Genomic DNA, 15,391 nt, shown 5'->3' on the forward strand with positions numbered 1-15,391 from the left:
CAGTTGTTATGTAGTCACAATAAGGTAAATCCTGTTTATTAACTTTCAACTTTTAGAATCAATATATAAACAAAATCTGGAAAACATAATTATGGTTATGGGACAATATGAATGTTACCAACCTTGATATTAAAAAAAAAATACAGGTTAGAGGCTTTGGGAGGTGTAAGGCAGGGAGGAAAGCTGAAGGGAAAGGTAGGGTCACTAAAAACTTCATCTTACTATGTGTGGTGTCAAAAGATATTCTCTAAAGTTGATAAAAAAAAATAAAGATATAAGTATATTAAATTTACAAAGGTTATCAGCATATCTAAAAACAATTGAAGTTGGGAGGATGGGGGAGGGTGGTGCCATTAGAGCAAGAAAGTGGTAATGTCTAGAGCTGATAAACCAAGAAAAAGCCTGTGAGCTTGTAGAGAGATAAGAAGGGAACTAGGCAGAAAAACTGTTCACATGAAACAAGAGTGGTTGCTCTGAGGAGTGAGGCTGGGGGTGTGTGGTATAGGGGATTCTTGTTTCTCATCACTGAATAAGCTCTTCAGTACTATTTAACCACATGCATATATTTCTCTGATAAAGTTAAAAGAAAATGTTGAGCCCCAGCTACTGGCCAGGCACTGTGCTAGGGGAGGAGGAGATAGTGATGAACATACACAGTCTCTGCCCCCTTGGAGCTTTCAAGCCTGTGGCTGTGACCGCAGGAGACCCTCCAATCTCTATTTCTTACTCTCACTTCTCCTGAGTTCTAGACTCAAACTGCAATCACTGATTACACATTTCTCCCTCAGGGGGCCTCAACTTCACCTTGTCCAAAACACTACGGATTCCTTGTCAAAGCCTGGAATTCCCCTGTTTCCTATTGTGACGTTGCTCAGGATTCACCTCTTCCTGAAGACCTTCCAGACTCTACCTCTAGGTGCTGAGCTAGGGACTCCTCGTCCAATTGCCCCCACCCCACCCCTGTGGACTTCTATCTAAGCACACAGCTTCTTGCTGACCCTCAATTAGAGGTGGGTCGGGTGCGTGGGTTGCTCACTTTGAATCTCTGATCCTCCACACAGAGAGTCAGACATAACGTGGATGCTCAACAAAAGTCTGTGCAAAAAAATGGTTTCCTTATCCCTCTCACCCTGCCAAACCCTGTGGTTTATCCCCCATTTCTGACCTCAACCTCACACCCTGGTGTCCAGACTCTAGCCTGGCCAACACGGTTCTGCATGTCTGACCTGTCTTCCTTTCCAATCTCTCATCTCTCGATAACCTTCTCTGCCTGATTCATCCTTCATCCTATCACCCCAATTAGAGACCTGGGTCATTTGTGACCTTCTCACTTCCCCAGCTTCTGACCTTCCCACCACTGCTGTTGCTGACCTTCTCTTCCGACACCAAAGTCAACACAAACCCAGGACTCACTACCCCTCAAAACTCAGTTCTGAGTGCTTTGCACACATTTAATCCTCAGAGCCACTCTATGCACAGGTGGCCACGACTCTCCTCTTACAGATGAGGAAGCTTGCACAAGTCACACAGCTCTTAAGAGCAGTACCATGACCTGAACACAAATCGAACTGGCTCCAAACCCTGTGGTGCTAACCATTGTGCTGTCTGAAATTTCTTTAGGCCTCTAGATGGACCACTGAACCATGTCCCCCCACCCCCATCCCCACTCCAACCTGGGCATCTCAATGACTGCAGAGTGAGCCTGCTGCATCACCCCTGCCTCTGCTCATGTCCAGACTCTAGGGTGGCCTCAAAGATCCTGCATGGTCTGACCTCTGCCTTCTTTTTTCATCTCCTGGTATCCAGTTCCTTGCCTTGCCCCAAGCCCAAGACACCCTGGAGCATGGCAGGGTCTTTTGTGCCCCAGTGCCTTTGCACATGCTATTTCTGATATGCAGAAAGTCTCTCTCCTGACAAAATCCTACTCATGCCTGACAGCTCAAATCTCCATTGTCGTCATCTCAGTGATAAACCTAGCTGTCCAACCTACATTTTAATTTTTAGTTAACTCATCAGACTCGGCCTAGCACAAGACTAAGCCCTTACAAATAATAAATGCTAGCGAGGGTGTGGAGAAAAAGAAACCCTCCTATACTGTTGGTGGGAATGTAAATTGGTACAACCACTATGGAGAACAGTATGGAGGTTCCTTAAAAAACTAAAAATAGAGTTACCATATGATCCTGCAATCCCACTCCTGGGCATATATCTGGAGAAAACTCTAATTCAAAAAGATACATGCACCCCAATGTTCATTGCAGCACTATTTACAATAGCCAAGGCATTGAAGCAACCTAAATATCCATGGACAGATGAATGGATAAAGAAGAAGTGGTATATATATACATAATGGAATATTACTCAGCCATTAAAAAGGCTGAAATAATGCCATTTGCAGCAACATGGATGGACCTAGAGATTATCATACTAAGTGAAGTGAGAGAGACAAAGAAAGACAAATATTATATGATATCACTTATATGTAGAATCTAAAAAAAAGAAAAGATACAAACGAACTTATTTACAAAATAGAAAGAGACTCACAGGCACGGAAAACAAACTTATGGTTACCAAAGGGAAAGCGGGGGCAGGGGGGTAGGGATAACATATACACACTACTATATATTAAAATAGATAACCAACAAGGACTCACTGTATAGCACAGGGAAGTATACTCAACATTTTGTAATAGCCTATAAGGGAAAAGGATCTGAAATATATATATATATAACAACTACTGTGCTGTACACCTGAAACTAATATGACATTGTAAATCAACTATACAATTAAAAAATAAAATAGGACTTCCCTGGTGGTGCAGTGGTTGAGAATCTGCCTGCCAGTGCAGGGGACACGGGTTTGAGCCCTGGTCTGGGAAGATACCACATGCCGTGGAGCAACTGAGCCCGGGAGCCACAACTACTGAGCATGCGTGTCACAACTACTGAAGCCCATGCATCTAGAGCCCACGCTCCAGAACAAAGAGAAGCCACTGCAATGAGAAGCCCGCGCGCCCCAAAGAAGAGTAGCTCCTGCTCACTGAAAGCCCACGCACAGCAATGAAGATCCAACGTAGCCATAAATAAATAAATAAATAAATGTATAAGTAAATTTATAAAATAAAATACTGTTCTCTGCTGAGAGAAAAAAAAAAAGAAAAAAGAAAAAGAAAAAAAAGAGTAAGTCCTGAAGGGGGTGCAATAAATGTTGCAGGAGTGATTTAAGTTGTCTGCATCAATTTGTTTGCCTTAGGCATTTGGGACGGGGTGGGGGCGGGGGGGGGAAGCTGCTCTCTGGTAGTTGGTTCTTGGCACGTTTTGAAGGCTGGCCCATGTCCTCCTGGGAGACAAGGTCCTGAGAAGAAAGCCTCCATTTCGGGGGTGGGAGGGATCTGAGCCCCCATTATTAGAAACCTGGGAGATCCAGGGCCCTGAGGGGCAAACATCTTTGCTCGTTGGTACACAGAAGAGTGCAAAGCACAACGGATGCGCTCAGTAAACATCTGTTGAAGCAGATTGCTTTTCCCTGCAAAAGCTCCAAGCATCAACCAGGAACAACTTGATTTGATTTGGGGGTGGCTCTCGGCAGTTTGGGATAATTCATGTGTCGTTTCTGGGCACAGGGCCACTGCTCTTTCTGGGTACCCTGAAGCCCTCCAAGAACCCGCCGGGTCTGCGGCCTCCACCCCTCGGTGTGCACGTGTGTACACACACGCTTGTGCACCGCGCAGGGCCAACGCTGGGTGGGTGTGGTGGTCAGGGTAGCACCGCCCCTCATCCTCGCGGGGATCACGAGGGTTTTGGCTGGGGTCGACCTTCCTTTCAGGCGCCCGGCAGGGGCCCTGGCCGATCCCCGCCCCCGGCGCCCCGCCCCTCACTTTCACTTTTCCCGCCCCGGCCCTCCCTCCGCGCCCGGCCCCGCCTCGCCGCGCGCCCGCCCGCTCCCACCTGTCACCCCCATGCTGACCGAGGCTCCGTCGGGAAGGCGGGGAGCGGGCTGGTGGCTGCTGCCCCTCCGCCTCCAGTGCGCTCTTTGGTGGCGGGCTGTGGAGGGCGGTGGAGATGCCGGGGGCGCCGGCGTCTGTGATGTCGCTGCCTCTGTGACATCCCTGCCACGAACCCCGCGGGCAGGGAACAGCGCTCACGATCCCGGCGCGTGGGTGGGCTTGGCGGTTGGGGGGCATCTTCTGGATTGGGCTGCCCCACCTCGCCCCGCAGCCGGAGCCCCTCTCCCGGAGACACGGGGCGGCTCTGCTCTCTGCAGCAGGCCCAGAGCAGTGGAGGGCGGCGACCTGTAAGCCTGGGGTCTGCTAGGCTGAACTTCGCACCTGCCCTGGGCACACTGGCACAAGGCCGCTGCCCCTTCCGTGCGCCCAGGACCCTCCAAGAACCTGCTGAACCTGCCACCTTTACCCCAAGCTGTGCACATGTGTCCAGTGCACACACACTGGGGCACAGCTTTGGGGTGTAGAGCCAGATTAGATAAGGCACCCTGTGTGCTGGTGGCACCCATCCTCAGACAGGTCCTCTCCCACCACCAGGGAACCGACTTTGGGAAAGTCATCTCTGATCACCTGCAGACACTTGGGTGGCTGGAAGGGCTGGGAGCGCAGGCTCACTCCCAGTTCAGTTCCTGGGAAGCCAGACCTCAGGGACAGAAGAGTGGGGGGGAGGGGGGGCATGTCTTTGTTCTGGGCATGTGGTCTGCCCCCACCTATCCCTGCTGGGTCAGTGCTGAGGCCTCGACATCCTCCTCCTCCTCCCCTCAGCCTGGCAGCGTTCTGCCAGGGACTTCCCTGCTGTCACCAGGTGGGGGATCTTGCCTAACTGGTCTGAATGGATAGCTCAGAGGCGGAACTGGAAGCACCAACTGGGAGGAGTGGTGGGAAAAGCAGCCCCATTCAAGGGCTGAAAACAGTCCTTGCCTACGGGGCAAGACTTGACAAGATCCCACCAAGAAGGCACAAGGAGGCTGTTGTTAGGATGTGAGGTTCAGCACACAGGCAGGCGTGAGTGGAGACAACTGTGGCCTAAACACACTTATCATTACTGCAAACTTTATTGCTCAGGAGGAGTTCTCTAACGTCTCAACTCTGCAGGACCAAGGCTGCAGTTCTTCACGTACGGGGGGCTGGGGGTCTCTCCCTGGGGAGCAGCATGGCTCAATGTGGAGAGCTGGGCAGAGGCCACCATGGCAAAATGTGGGGATGAGCTTCTCCCCAGATGGAATCTCAGGGGACATCCCCTCACCCCGCAACAATTCACAGTTGATTAATGCTACATGAGTGCTGATCAGCTCCCCCGGAAAGAAGAGGCTGGGCTGGGGTGATGGTAGGGGGTGCTCACCTTAAAGAAACCCGAAGGAGGTTTGAGGGGTCACATGCATGGAGAAGGGTCAAGAGCTGAGTCCCTTCACCCCATCTCCTGGCCTGCTTGTGCTCATGCAGGACCGCTGGCCTGCCCTCCTGGAGGGCAGCCATGAAAGTGCTTGAGGTCATCAGAGTGCAAAGTGCAGCTGGCAGTGCCCCCGAGACCAGGGGCAGCAGGATCAGTGAGTGTCTCGGGAAGCTCATGTGAGGATGTTGAGAGCCGTGGCCTGGGTAACAGTAGCGCCTGCGTCTGCTGCCTTCTCTGGAGTCTATCGTGCTCTGTCCTCAGACCGTTCCCGTCAGGTAGGTCTCATGTCACCCTTCACTACTACAGATGAGGGAGCCGAGTGCCAGCTGGGCAGGGGCGGTGCTGGGCCTGCGGCTGGGGCTCAGGGCCTGCTGCTCTGGGGAAGACTGGTGGCCAGCAGCAAAGGGGCATGTGCTTAGGGACTGAGAACCATGTCACTTGAACGCCTTCTCTGGTCCTTGGCTGAAGCTGAGCTCAGCTCAGGGCCTGGGTTGCGGCTCCCTGAGAAGTGTGGTGTTTTCTCCCAGGGAGACCCCCAGTGTCAGGCATTCCTCCCTCCCTGACCTGGTCTGAAAAGCACCTAGAGATAGAAGGGGGGCTGATGGCCAGGCAAGGCCGGCCAAGGGGGCCAGAGGGCCCCCTCCATTAACCCAAGGGTAGGCACACCTGCTGCCCCCGTCCTGTACTGGGCCTGGGGGTAGGTCATTAGATGCTCATACCCTCCTGGAAGCCGAGGGAGGGGCTCGCCCACCTCTCTGGGACCTGGGCCGGAAGCCACTCTCCCCTGACTGCCAGCAAGTGGTCACTGATCCGAATGGGTCAGGCCAGCTTGTCAGGACCAAGGCAGAGAAGACCCTCTTTGTTCCCCATGGGAAGAGGCCTCCTGCCTTCCTCCTCCTCCTCATGTGGGCTCAGGCAGGGCACAGGTGGGAGATCCTGGGAGGTGTTCTGCTAGCCCCACCTTACTGCTGCCAGCCCCTGGTCCCACCGCTGAGCCACGGGCTGGCAGACCCCTGGGAGCAGGCAGGCTGAGCCTGTGTCTCAGGGGCAGCGTTGAGCACCAAGAAGGAAGGTCGCTTCTGGCCGAGTGGAGCCAGTGGTGGAAGGCTGGTTAGGGCCTGTTCTCCAGCTGGCCGTGCTTGACCCTCCAGCTCCAGGCGAAGCTGCCATCAGGGGCCAGGGTGCACTGCAGGTCGATGCCCGAGTCTGGCACCTCCATGTCGTAGCGCACGGGCTGCCCGTCCTTGGTCACCAAGCTGAAGGCTGAGGCTGGGATCTAGGGGCAGAGCAAACCAATGGGCTTGAGAATGGCAAGGGGCACCGAAGGTTCCTAGAAGTGCGGTGCTGATGGTCTCCTGCCGTGCTGGCAGACACCTCCCTCCAGCCGAGTAGGCAGCCCTGAGGTATCATCTGCCTTTCATTCTGGAACACTTGGAGAATCTCACCTGGCCCAAGTGTGGATCCTGAGGACCCTTCAATCACCACGGCCAGTCTTGCCCTGGGACCCCGGGGGACATCTGGGGCCAACTATTCCCTCTGGGGCCATTTCTACTTATTCAAAAGCCTCCTTCCTGGATGACTGGGCTAGGTGCACTGGGTTGTGGGGCTCTGCCCCTAAGTGTGTACCTGCCCCCTTACCTGGCTGCTGATGCCAGTTGCGATGTCTCCCACCTTGACCCGGTGGAATTCCCGGATGTGCAGGTGTTCGCCATTGAGAGACTGTATTTGGACTTTCACACCTAGAAGGCAGGTAAGGTGACCATCAGGAGAGTGGCTGCTAGCTCCCTAAGGCGCCCTATGTAGGGGGAAGCAAGGTGGCTGTGGGGAAGCTGCAGAGATGACATTGAGGATGGAGTGGCTGTAATGTTATACCCCTGCTAGCTCTTACTGGCCATTTCCTGTCAACACCAGGAATTTGGCCTGCACAGTGCAAAGATCTAAGGTTGGCTCCTGTGGGAAAGTAGTATTTCAACTTACAAAGCAGAAAGGAACTGGACACAAAGATTCTTAAATTAGATTGTGGGCAACTTAGATTGTAAGTCCCTGAGGTGGAGCGGCCTCTGGCCAGGCATGGGGGCTTGATGCCATGAGTCTCACTGTCCCCAGGGAACCGTGAGCTGATGAAACCCTCATTCTATCAAAATCACAACATGACCTCTGCAACCACGCTTGAAAACAGAGTTCTACATATGTTGTCCTTCTCATCTTCTGACTTCAAATGTCAGAGGAGGATCTCAGCAAACCTACTGCTGAGTTGTTTTTTTTTTTTTAAATATTTATTTATTTTTGGCTGTGTTGGGTCTTTGTAGCTGTGCGCGGGCTTTCTCTAGTTGTGGAGAGCAGAGGCTACTCTTTGTTGCGGTGCACAGGCTTCTCATTGCGGTGGCTTCTCTTGTTGCGGAGCACGGGCTCTAGGCGCGCGGGCTTCAGTAGTTGTGGCTCACGGGCTCTAGAGCTCAGGCTCAGTAGTTGTGGCGCACGGGCTTTGTTGCTCTGTGGCATGGGGGATCTTCCCGGACCAGGGCTCAAACCTGCGTCCCCTGCACTGGCAGGTGGATTCTTAACCACTGCACCACGAGGGAAGCCCCTATTGCTGAGTTCTTGATTAAAACGCTCATGGGTCCTGTTCTTCCTTTTCTCTTTAGAAGACATTAATTGCTCAGTTTTTGGATTCCAGGCCAGGAAAGACTGCTCTCTGCTCCAAGCTAGGCCTTCTGGGACTCTATCAGCTGCTCACAAGGGGCAATGGTCCTCGACTGCCCCATGAGGAAAGGCTCTGGGTGATCAGGGCCTTTACTCTAAACCAACTTAATGGCCAGGTACCTCAAATTCTGGGTGCCAGGTGCCTTCCTCTCCCTTCCCCACTGTGCCCCACTCTCAGACTCCCCAGTCCCAGGCGGATCAGGTGACTGTACCGTTGAAATAGCTTGGCATGTCGGTGGGCCGCCCCCGGGCCAGCACCATGTTCCAGCTGGAGCTGCGGGCCTCCGCCTGGCTGCCCCACGAGTGCACGCCGGAACTCAGGGTGTCCCGCGAGCTCTGAGAGGCCCTGGACGGGTTCTGAAACAAGAGTGGGCACAGACTCAGGCTCCTGGGCTCAGGGAACCATCTCTGGCCTTGGCCTGATTTGGCGAGGAAGTGCCCATGTCCTAGGCTGGAGCGTGGCTCTCCTGAGCACTGGGGCTCAGCACAGGACTGAGTTCCTGAGGGGCCCTTGGGCTGGAGGAGGGTGAACAGTAATTCTATGGGGACCAAAGCCAAGCCTTTCCCCTCACTATCCTAGTAGCCAAACCAGTCCCTAATTCCCAGGTGTGTTGGAGATGGACCGTCTCATTCTGAGAAACCAGGACCCCTGCCCCAGTGAGGACCCCTCCCAGAAGGAACGGGCAATCCTGTCACCCGCCCTTTACCCACTACTTGCACACGGTCCCTTCACTGGCCGGACACAAAGCCACCTGCCCTGTGCCCCGGCTCCTGGTCCACGGCCGACTCACCTTCTCACTGTCATCTGACAGGGAGAGGCTGTCGACGCTGAGGCATGAGAGGATTTGCTCCTGTTCCTCCAGAGAAAATGGCTGCGACAGGCTGTTCAGAAATAATTCTGCAGAGAAAGGCAGAAGACGGCTGTGAAAGACTGGGAGGGTCTGGCTGTGCCGTCGGCCTTCTTCTGCACAGACTGCTGACCCTGGGGAAGAGGACGAAGCCCAGGCCTTGCTGCAGGGCCCAGGCCCGTGCTCAGGGGCCTGGAGGCCGTGGCTGCCCGTACCTATTTCCAGCTGTTGCAGCTCTTGCTCGGGGAAGGTTGCCTTCCGCTCTGGTGAGCTGGAGTTCTTGGCTGGGGCCGTATCTAGGGAGGACAGAGCCAGTGGTTCCCACGTCCCGGACTCTTCTTTGCCCCAGTGCAGGCTGGGAGACTTGTTCTGCTCTGGGGGCTCCGGGGGTGGAGGAGGCTGGAGCTTAGGGGCCCCGCCTGCTGCGTCCTCAGCTGGCTGGGGCCCTGGGGCCTCTGGAGAGAGCTCCCCTGGCGAGAGCTCCACTGGTGGGGCACGTAGGGTCTGGTGAGGGTGCCCTTGGCTTGGCGGTGGGTGGGCTTGGAGTGGCGGCGGATGTCTTGGTTCTTTGTACTCTCCCCTCCAAGGGCTCCTCAGACCTCCCACTACAAAACAGAGAGCACATGTGGTGAGGTGGAAATGGGCCAGGCCAGGTGGCCTTTCCTGAGCAGAAGAGGGCCAGAAGCGGGCAGTGAGGGTGACCTTTTGCCCGGCCAGGACATGGCTTTGGAGGGCAGTGCGTGGTCTCCAGAGGAGGCCTCTTCCATAAGATGGCCCCGATGACGGGACTAGGACAGTATTTCTTTTATTCCATTTTCCTCCTAGGTAACAACTGCAAATTTAAAAATTACAGAATTGGCTCCAGAGAAGGACTTTGTTAATATTAATAGTAAAGAGAAGATTTAAAAATAGCTCTGGGGTAATGCCAACACAGAGTTCCCAGGCGAATGGGCCTCGCTGACCCTCCGTCTCTCTTACCCCTCCCTTCCCGATAGTCAGTGCTTCCTGAAGACACCTTACCTCTGGAGTGGGGGGCAATTCAGCCCCAGGGCCATTACAACTACCATCTATGTTTGACGTCGGGGGGCTATGCAGTCTCTCTTCTGTTTTACTTATTCCCTTTAGTTCCCATAACCACTGTCTCTCCCTTGCCACCCCCTACTCCGCCCCCGGCTGATGTTCTCTTATGTTCAACATGTCATTTTGGGTTTGATCGAATTCTTGCAAAGCATGTGTTGTTTTTATTTATCAATTTTTTTTAATACATTTATTTTATTTTTGGCTGCGTTGGGTCTTTGTTGCTGTGCGTGGACTTTCTGTAGTTGTGGCGAGCAGGGGCTACGCTCCGTCGTGGTGCGCAGGCTCCTCATTGCAGTGGCTTCTCTTGTTGTGGAACACAGGCTCTAGGCGCGCAGGCTTTAGTAGTTGTGGCACGCGGGCTCAGCCGTTGTGGCTCGCGGGCTCTAGAGCGCAGGCTCAGTAGTTGTGGCGCATGGGTCTAGCTGCTCCGCGGCATGTGGGATCTTCCCGGCCCAGGGCTCGAACCTGCATCCCCCGCATTGGCAGGCGGATTCTTAACCACTGCGCCACCAGGGAAGCCCTATTTATCAATTTTTAATTTACAGAAAGGCACTGTGTTCTAGGCCTCTCTCTGTTGGTCCTCTTTGCAGCCAGCACTGTGGCCTGAAGATCCAGCCGGTTGCCCCATGAGCACTGAGTTGCTTTAACTGCCGTGAGCGCTGCGTGGAGTGTCCCCCACCCCCCACCCCCACCTTTGGCCTCTCCAAGCTCCCAGGGAGGGACACCTGACTGCACCTGACTCCCCTCCCACGAACGACACTGTAGCGTGCATCCGCAGGCGTGTCCCCTCATGGACCTGGGCAGAGTTTCTTTGGCGGTGCGCCCTGGAGCGGGGTGCTGGGTCCCGGGTCCTGGGTCTACAGACGTCTGCCAGAGTGCTGCCAGGTGCTCTCCAGCAGAGCCTAAAGGCCACTGTCCCTCATCCCCACCAACACTTGGTGTGACACCAACTTCCTGATTTTCCCCACACAAATGGCTAGAAAGTGATACCTGGCTTTATTTCACATTCTCTGATACTAATGAGTTCAAGCCTCCCTTTATATGTTGTAACCCCTTGCCCCATCTCTGAGCACAGCCTCTGCATCAAGACACAGTACTAAGCACAATACAAGGCACAGTACTAAGCACTTTGACTCACGTGACCTCAGTCTTCCTAACAAGCCTGAGGTTGGTGTCATGCCCATGCTCTAGATGGGGAAACCAAGGCTCTGAGAGGCTGAGTACCTTGCTCTTAGCCACTACACGACCCCGCCACCTCTCTCGCCCCCTGTAGCCAGCATGGGGCTCTTACCATGCTGCAGCGCCAGGTTGACCTTCCCCCCCAGCTCCGCTGCAGACGCTCGGTGGACAGGCTCTTTCCTGAGCCCCTCCTGGATGGCCTGGGCTGTGAGGGGGGCACAGGAGGGCGGGATCTCCCTCACAGGTGGAGGCTCGCTGGCAATCTGGGGGTCAAAAGGCAACATATGAGGCCTGCCTCCCCGTCACTTCCTGGCCCCCAGCTTTCTGTTCTTGCTCCTCCCCACTCTCCCCTGCCCTGCTGTGCTGGGGTCGGTCGCAAGGACTAGAGTGGCCTGGGCTACAGTGAGGGCTGGGACTTTTCCAAGAAAAGGTAGGACAGCACAGAGCCAGGGAGTGAGGCACCCATGACCCCCAGGCCCAGCCTGTCAGGAGGCAGGCAGAGGTGGCCCGGGATGTGGACGCAAGAGAGCCCTGAACCATGAACCCAAGAAGACCCCTCACCTAGGATCTGCCCTTGGACCCTCAGATTCGAGTAGCCAAGTATTTTAGTCAGGATCCCACATTTAGGATGAGGCCTCTGCTTGCTCCCATCTGCCACTGAAGAGCGGCCAAAATGGGAGGCCACATCAAGCCTGTGGCCTGGGCCCTGTGGCCCTGCTGGCTGTCCCAGGTGCTGTCACGGACCTTGAGGCACAGCGGCCCTCGGAAGTACTGGGTCCAAGGGTGACAGCCATTGAGCATGTGCAGCATCATGCAACAGCTGCTCCAGATGTCCACCTTGGCATCACAGGGCTTGCCCATCACCACCTCTGGCGCCATGTGGGTCTCTGTACCGGGGATGTAGTCCCCTGAGAAGGTGAGGAGAGACAGAAAAGGCAACTGTGAACTCTGATGGGCAAACGCTTCGGCAATGACCACCCGAGTCAATTCCTGAAACACCCTGACTGTCTCAGAGTACTTTAAATAGAGACAAAGCCTCCAAATCAAACTTGCTGGGGCTGAGCCAAGTCGGGGATTGTCCTGGGCACTAGGACAAAGAATATATCATCCAAAACACGGGCTCTGCCCTGTGGACCAAACCCTTAAAGTGCTTTCCAAAAAGGGGGAGGGGCCTAGACACTGGAAATTTGGTTGTAGAAGACTGATTAGTGGTATGATGTTCCTAAAATGTAGGTTAAAAAAAAGAAAAAAGGAAAAAGAAAACTTATATGCATAAAAGACTAGAAAGATTGATGCCAGATATGAACAGTATTTTTTTCTGGTGGTTTGTATTTTTTATTTTTGCTTAGCTTTACTTTCTGCAAAAGATATTAGAAAAGATATTTTTGTAATAAGAAGAAAACACTACAGTTCTTTCAAAGTGGAGGGCAGGTGTCCATGTTCAATTTACATCTTCAGAATTACCAACAGTCCTTTAACAACAAAGAATCACTTCTAAAAGACTGTTTTTCCTTTGGTCAAAATGAAATAATTTTATGCTAATGCTATAAATAAAAAAAAAAGCAGGGCACAAAATTGTGTTATAATGGCCTTAACTATGTACGGAAAAAAAAAAGACCTGGAGGGAATTATCTAAAATATTCACGATTATCTCTCTGGGCAAGAGGAATGGTGAGAATTCTTTTTTCCTCCCCTTCCATACCACTTAACACTGTAGTTGCCAAATATTTTACAGTGGGTATGGATTATTTTGATAATCAGAAGAATGTAAGTTAAAAACAGGGATTTCTTCAGCTACTGAGCCCCAGCCCCTTGGTCAGCCTTCCCATTTTGCTTTCAGAGACTGTGCTCTCAGAGGCACAGGAGGGCTGAGGTCGCAGGCTGGGAGCACGGCTCCCCAGAAAAGGCTGGACAAGAGGGGTGGAGCTCTGGGGGCTCTGAGGTAGGAGACCTGGGGACCTCGGGCGAGGCACCCAGCCTTTCTGTTCCCTCCTCTGTATAACAGGAACATCAGAAACAAGCATCTGACATGCATTATTGCATTTAAGCCTAACAACAAAAGCCTCATGATAACCTAGGGTTGCTGTGGGACTGAAGTATCTTGGTGGACCTAAAGTGCTCACATCTCTGATTGCCATTAAGGAAAGTACAGGAGAAGGCGCATGGCTAATGCGTAGCAAAGGCTACTGGCTATTACCGTTGTGGGGAGCGGTGGCGGGGAGGGGCATACCTGTGAGCAAAGACTTCCCCAGGCCATCGGGTTGAAGGCACACAGCATGGCCAAAGTCGCAGAGGGCTGCGTGGCTCCCATCGCTGGACAGGAGCACGTTGTCGGCTGCCAGGCCACCCCCGGGAAGAAGAGGAACAGGTGAGTCACCAAGGGCCCCGGCCCAATCTGCACCTCCGGCGAGGCGATTTTCTGGCTGACCCTGCATGGCAGCTGCTGCTTCTGATTACTTTCATTAGTCATGGAGGGAGGGAGGAGGGAATCAGTTCAGCCTGGATGCAGGCAGCAGGCAGGATCACTGAGGGTGAGGGGACAGTGCCACTCAGCTCTGCTGTCCCCACCCTCCCCCAGTGGTCACCAGTGTGGTAGGAGCTTGATCTACTGTTCTCTGTGGGCATCACCCACTGGAAACTACAGTGCCAGGCTGAGGGTTGGGAGAACACACTTCCCCTTCCTACTGGAGCAGGCCCAGAAGACCTGGGAGGAAACCAGGCAGGGTGGGGTGAGGAAGGAGCCCCAAGGGGACCAGGGCCACGGGCGCCCTGAGCCTTACCTTTCACATCTCCATGTAGAATCCTTCGGGTATGGAGGTATTCCAGCCCTTCCAGAGCCTGGCCCAGGTAATAAAGGGCCCGGTCCTCCGGCAGACAGCCCCTCTGCTTTATGAGCTGGCCCAGCGAGCCACCTAGGAGACCAATGGCCAGTCTTTACATGGGGCTTTTCCAGGCCTGCAAGCCAGCCAAGGGCAAGTACCTTCGAAGGGCAGGTGGTAGAAAGCAGTCCTTTCTTGCCGATGTCACAGGGTCAAGAGATTAAAAACAGATTGACTGGGGACAAGGGTCAACCTGGGCAAGACTCGGGGAAACCCTTGGCTCTGAATTTGGAGGGAGAAGGAGTGGCAGCTGGCTCCTTACCTTCTAGCAGCTCCATGAAGATGTTGACCCAAGGACCTTCCTTCACAGCTCCATACAAAGGGACAATTCTGGGGGAGGTCAATCCCGCACATGCCATCAACTCCTCAGCCCGAAACACTTCAACTCGCACCTGGAAGGGCCCAGAGGTGGGTGTGAGTCAGGGTGACGGACCAGGGCTGGTTCCCTGGCATCCTGTCAGGACCCTTGAAGCTCCCTGCACAGAGACCGCTGATGTTCCCGGTGACGATTCTGAGGCCAGGCAGGGGCCCTGGTGGGCCTACTGGCCCCTTAGAGACTAAACTGTGCCCCCTGGGGGTCGGGGTCAACGCCTAGTACTTGATTAGAGTTCTGCAGTGCTGATGCCTATGGAAATATAGTCACAAAAACTACAATCCTTATCCAGGCCCCTGGCATGCTGCCCACCCTCAGAGATCTGCCAAACACAGAACTTTCTTTTCCCCAGCCCAAATGTCTGGACAGTTTCTAGGTCATGGGACCTTTTGTGTATCAACAACCACTTCTACTCTTAAGATGCTGGGCTTCTGTAGCCAGAGTTGATGCGGCCAAGATTCTGGCTCTGTCAAGTGCCCCTGGGTCCTCAGCATCCTTCTCAGCACTTATTATTTGCTCATAATTATTTGCCTTTTCCCCTGAGGGCTAAAATGTCCACATAGATGGGGCAGTGCTTGTTTATTCTGTTTGCAGCTGTTTCCCCAGGATCTGGGCATAGGAGAGGATTTTCCTATGGGGAGGGGTTTGGCCAAGGCCCCTCCTGCAGGGGACTGGCAGGCCAGGGACCCCCCACTCCTTTCTGCAGGGACCAGCATGACATGGAGGGAAGAAATAGGCCTTGGATACAAACATCCTGGGCTGAGACCCTGGCTTGGCCATTTCCAAAGGTAGATCACTTCCCCCAAGCTATGTGGCTCCACATGTGAACGGTGGGGACAGTGGCATCTGCTCCAGGGTAGAGTGGGGATCTGGAGGGTTGATAACCAGCACCGGGCCTGGCAACTAGTGGGTGCTCAGGAAATGCCAGCTCCC

General features: G+C 53.8%; 1 protein-coding gene across 3 annotated transcripts in view; it reads right to left on the bottom strand.

Annotated features, from left to right (window-relative positions):
- Positions 1-5,039: 5,039 nt before the first annotated feature.
- The window catches only part of MAP3K14 (mitogen-activated protein kinase kinase kinase 14), a 42,297-nt gene continuing 31,945 nt past the window's right edge, over positions 5,040-15,391 (bottom strand). For 2 of the 3 annotated variants that reach the window (XM_082371447.1, XM_082371445.1), the window contains 10 exons: positions 14,348-14,477; positions 13,987-14,118; positions 13,437-13,541; positions 11,951-12,114; positions 11,319-11,469; positions 9,163-9,552; positions 8,891-8,997; positions 8,312-8,456; positions 7,035-7,135; positions 5,040-6,672 (listed from right to left, as the gene is read on the bottom strand). In XM_082371447.1, coding sequence (XP_082227573.1) covers positions 6,508-6,672; positions 7,035-7,135; positions 8,312-8,456; positions 8,891-8,997; positions 9,163-9,552; positions 11,319-11,469; positions 11,951-12,114; positions 13,437-13,541; positions 13,987-14,118; positions 14,348-14,477 — 1,590 coding nt within the window. In that variant the 3' untranslated portion in view covers positions 5,040-6,507. The remainder of the gene's footprint in view (positions 6,673-7,034; positions 7,136-8,311; positions 8,457-8,890; positions 8,998-9,162; positions 9,553-11,318; positions 11,470-11,950; positions 12,115-13,436; positions 13,542-13,986; positions 14,119-14,347; positions 14,478-15,391) is intronic. The other variant, XM_082371446.1, reaches the window with a different exon arrangement.

The sequence above is a fragment of the Balaenoptera borealis genome (genome assembly GCF_965194805.1).
Source record: "Balaenoptera borealis genome assembly, chromosome: 20".
NCBI lineage: Eukaryota > Metazoa > Chordata > Mammalia > Artiodactyla > Balaenopteridae > Balaenoptera > Balaenoptera borealis.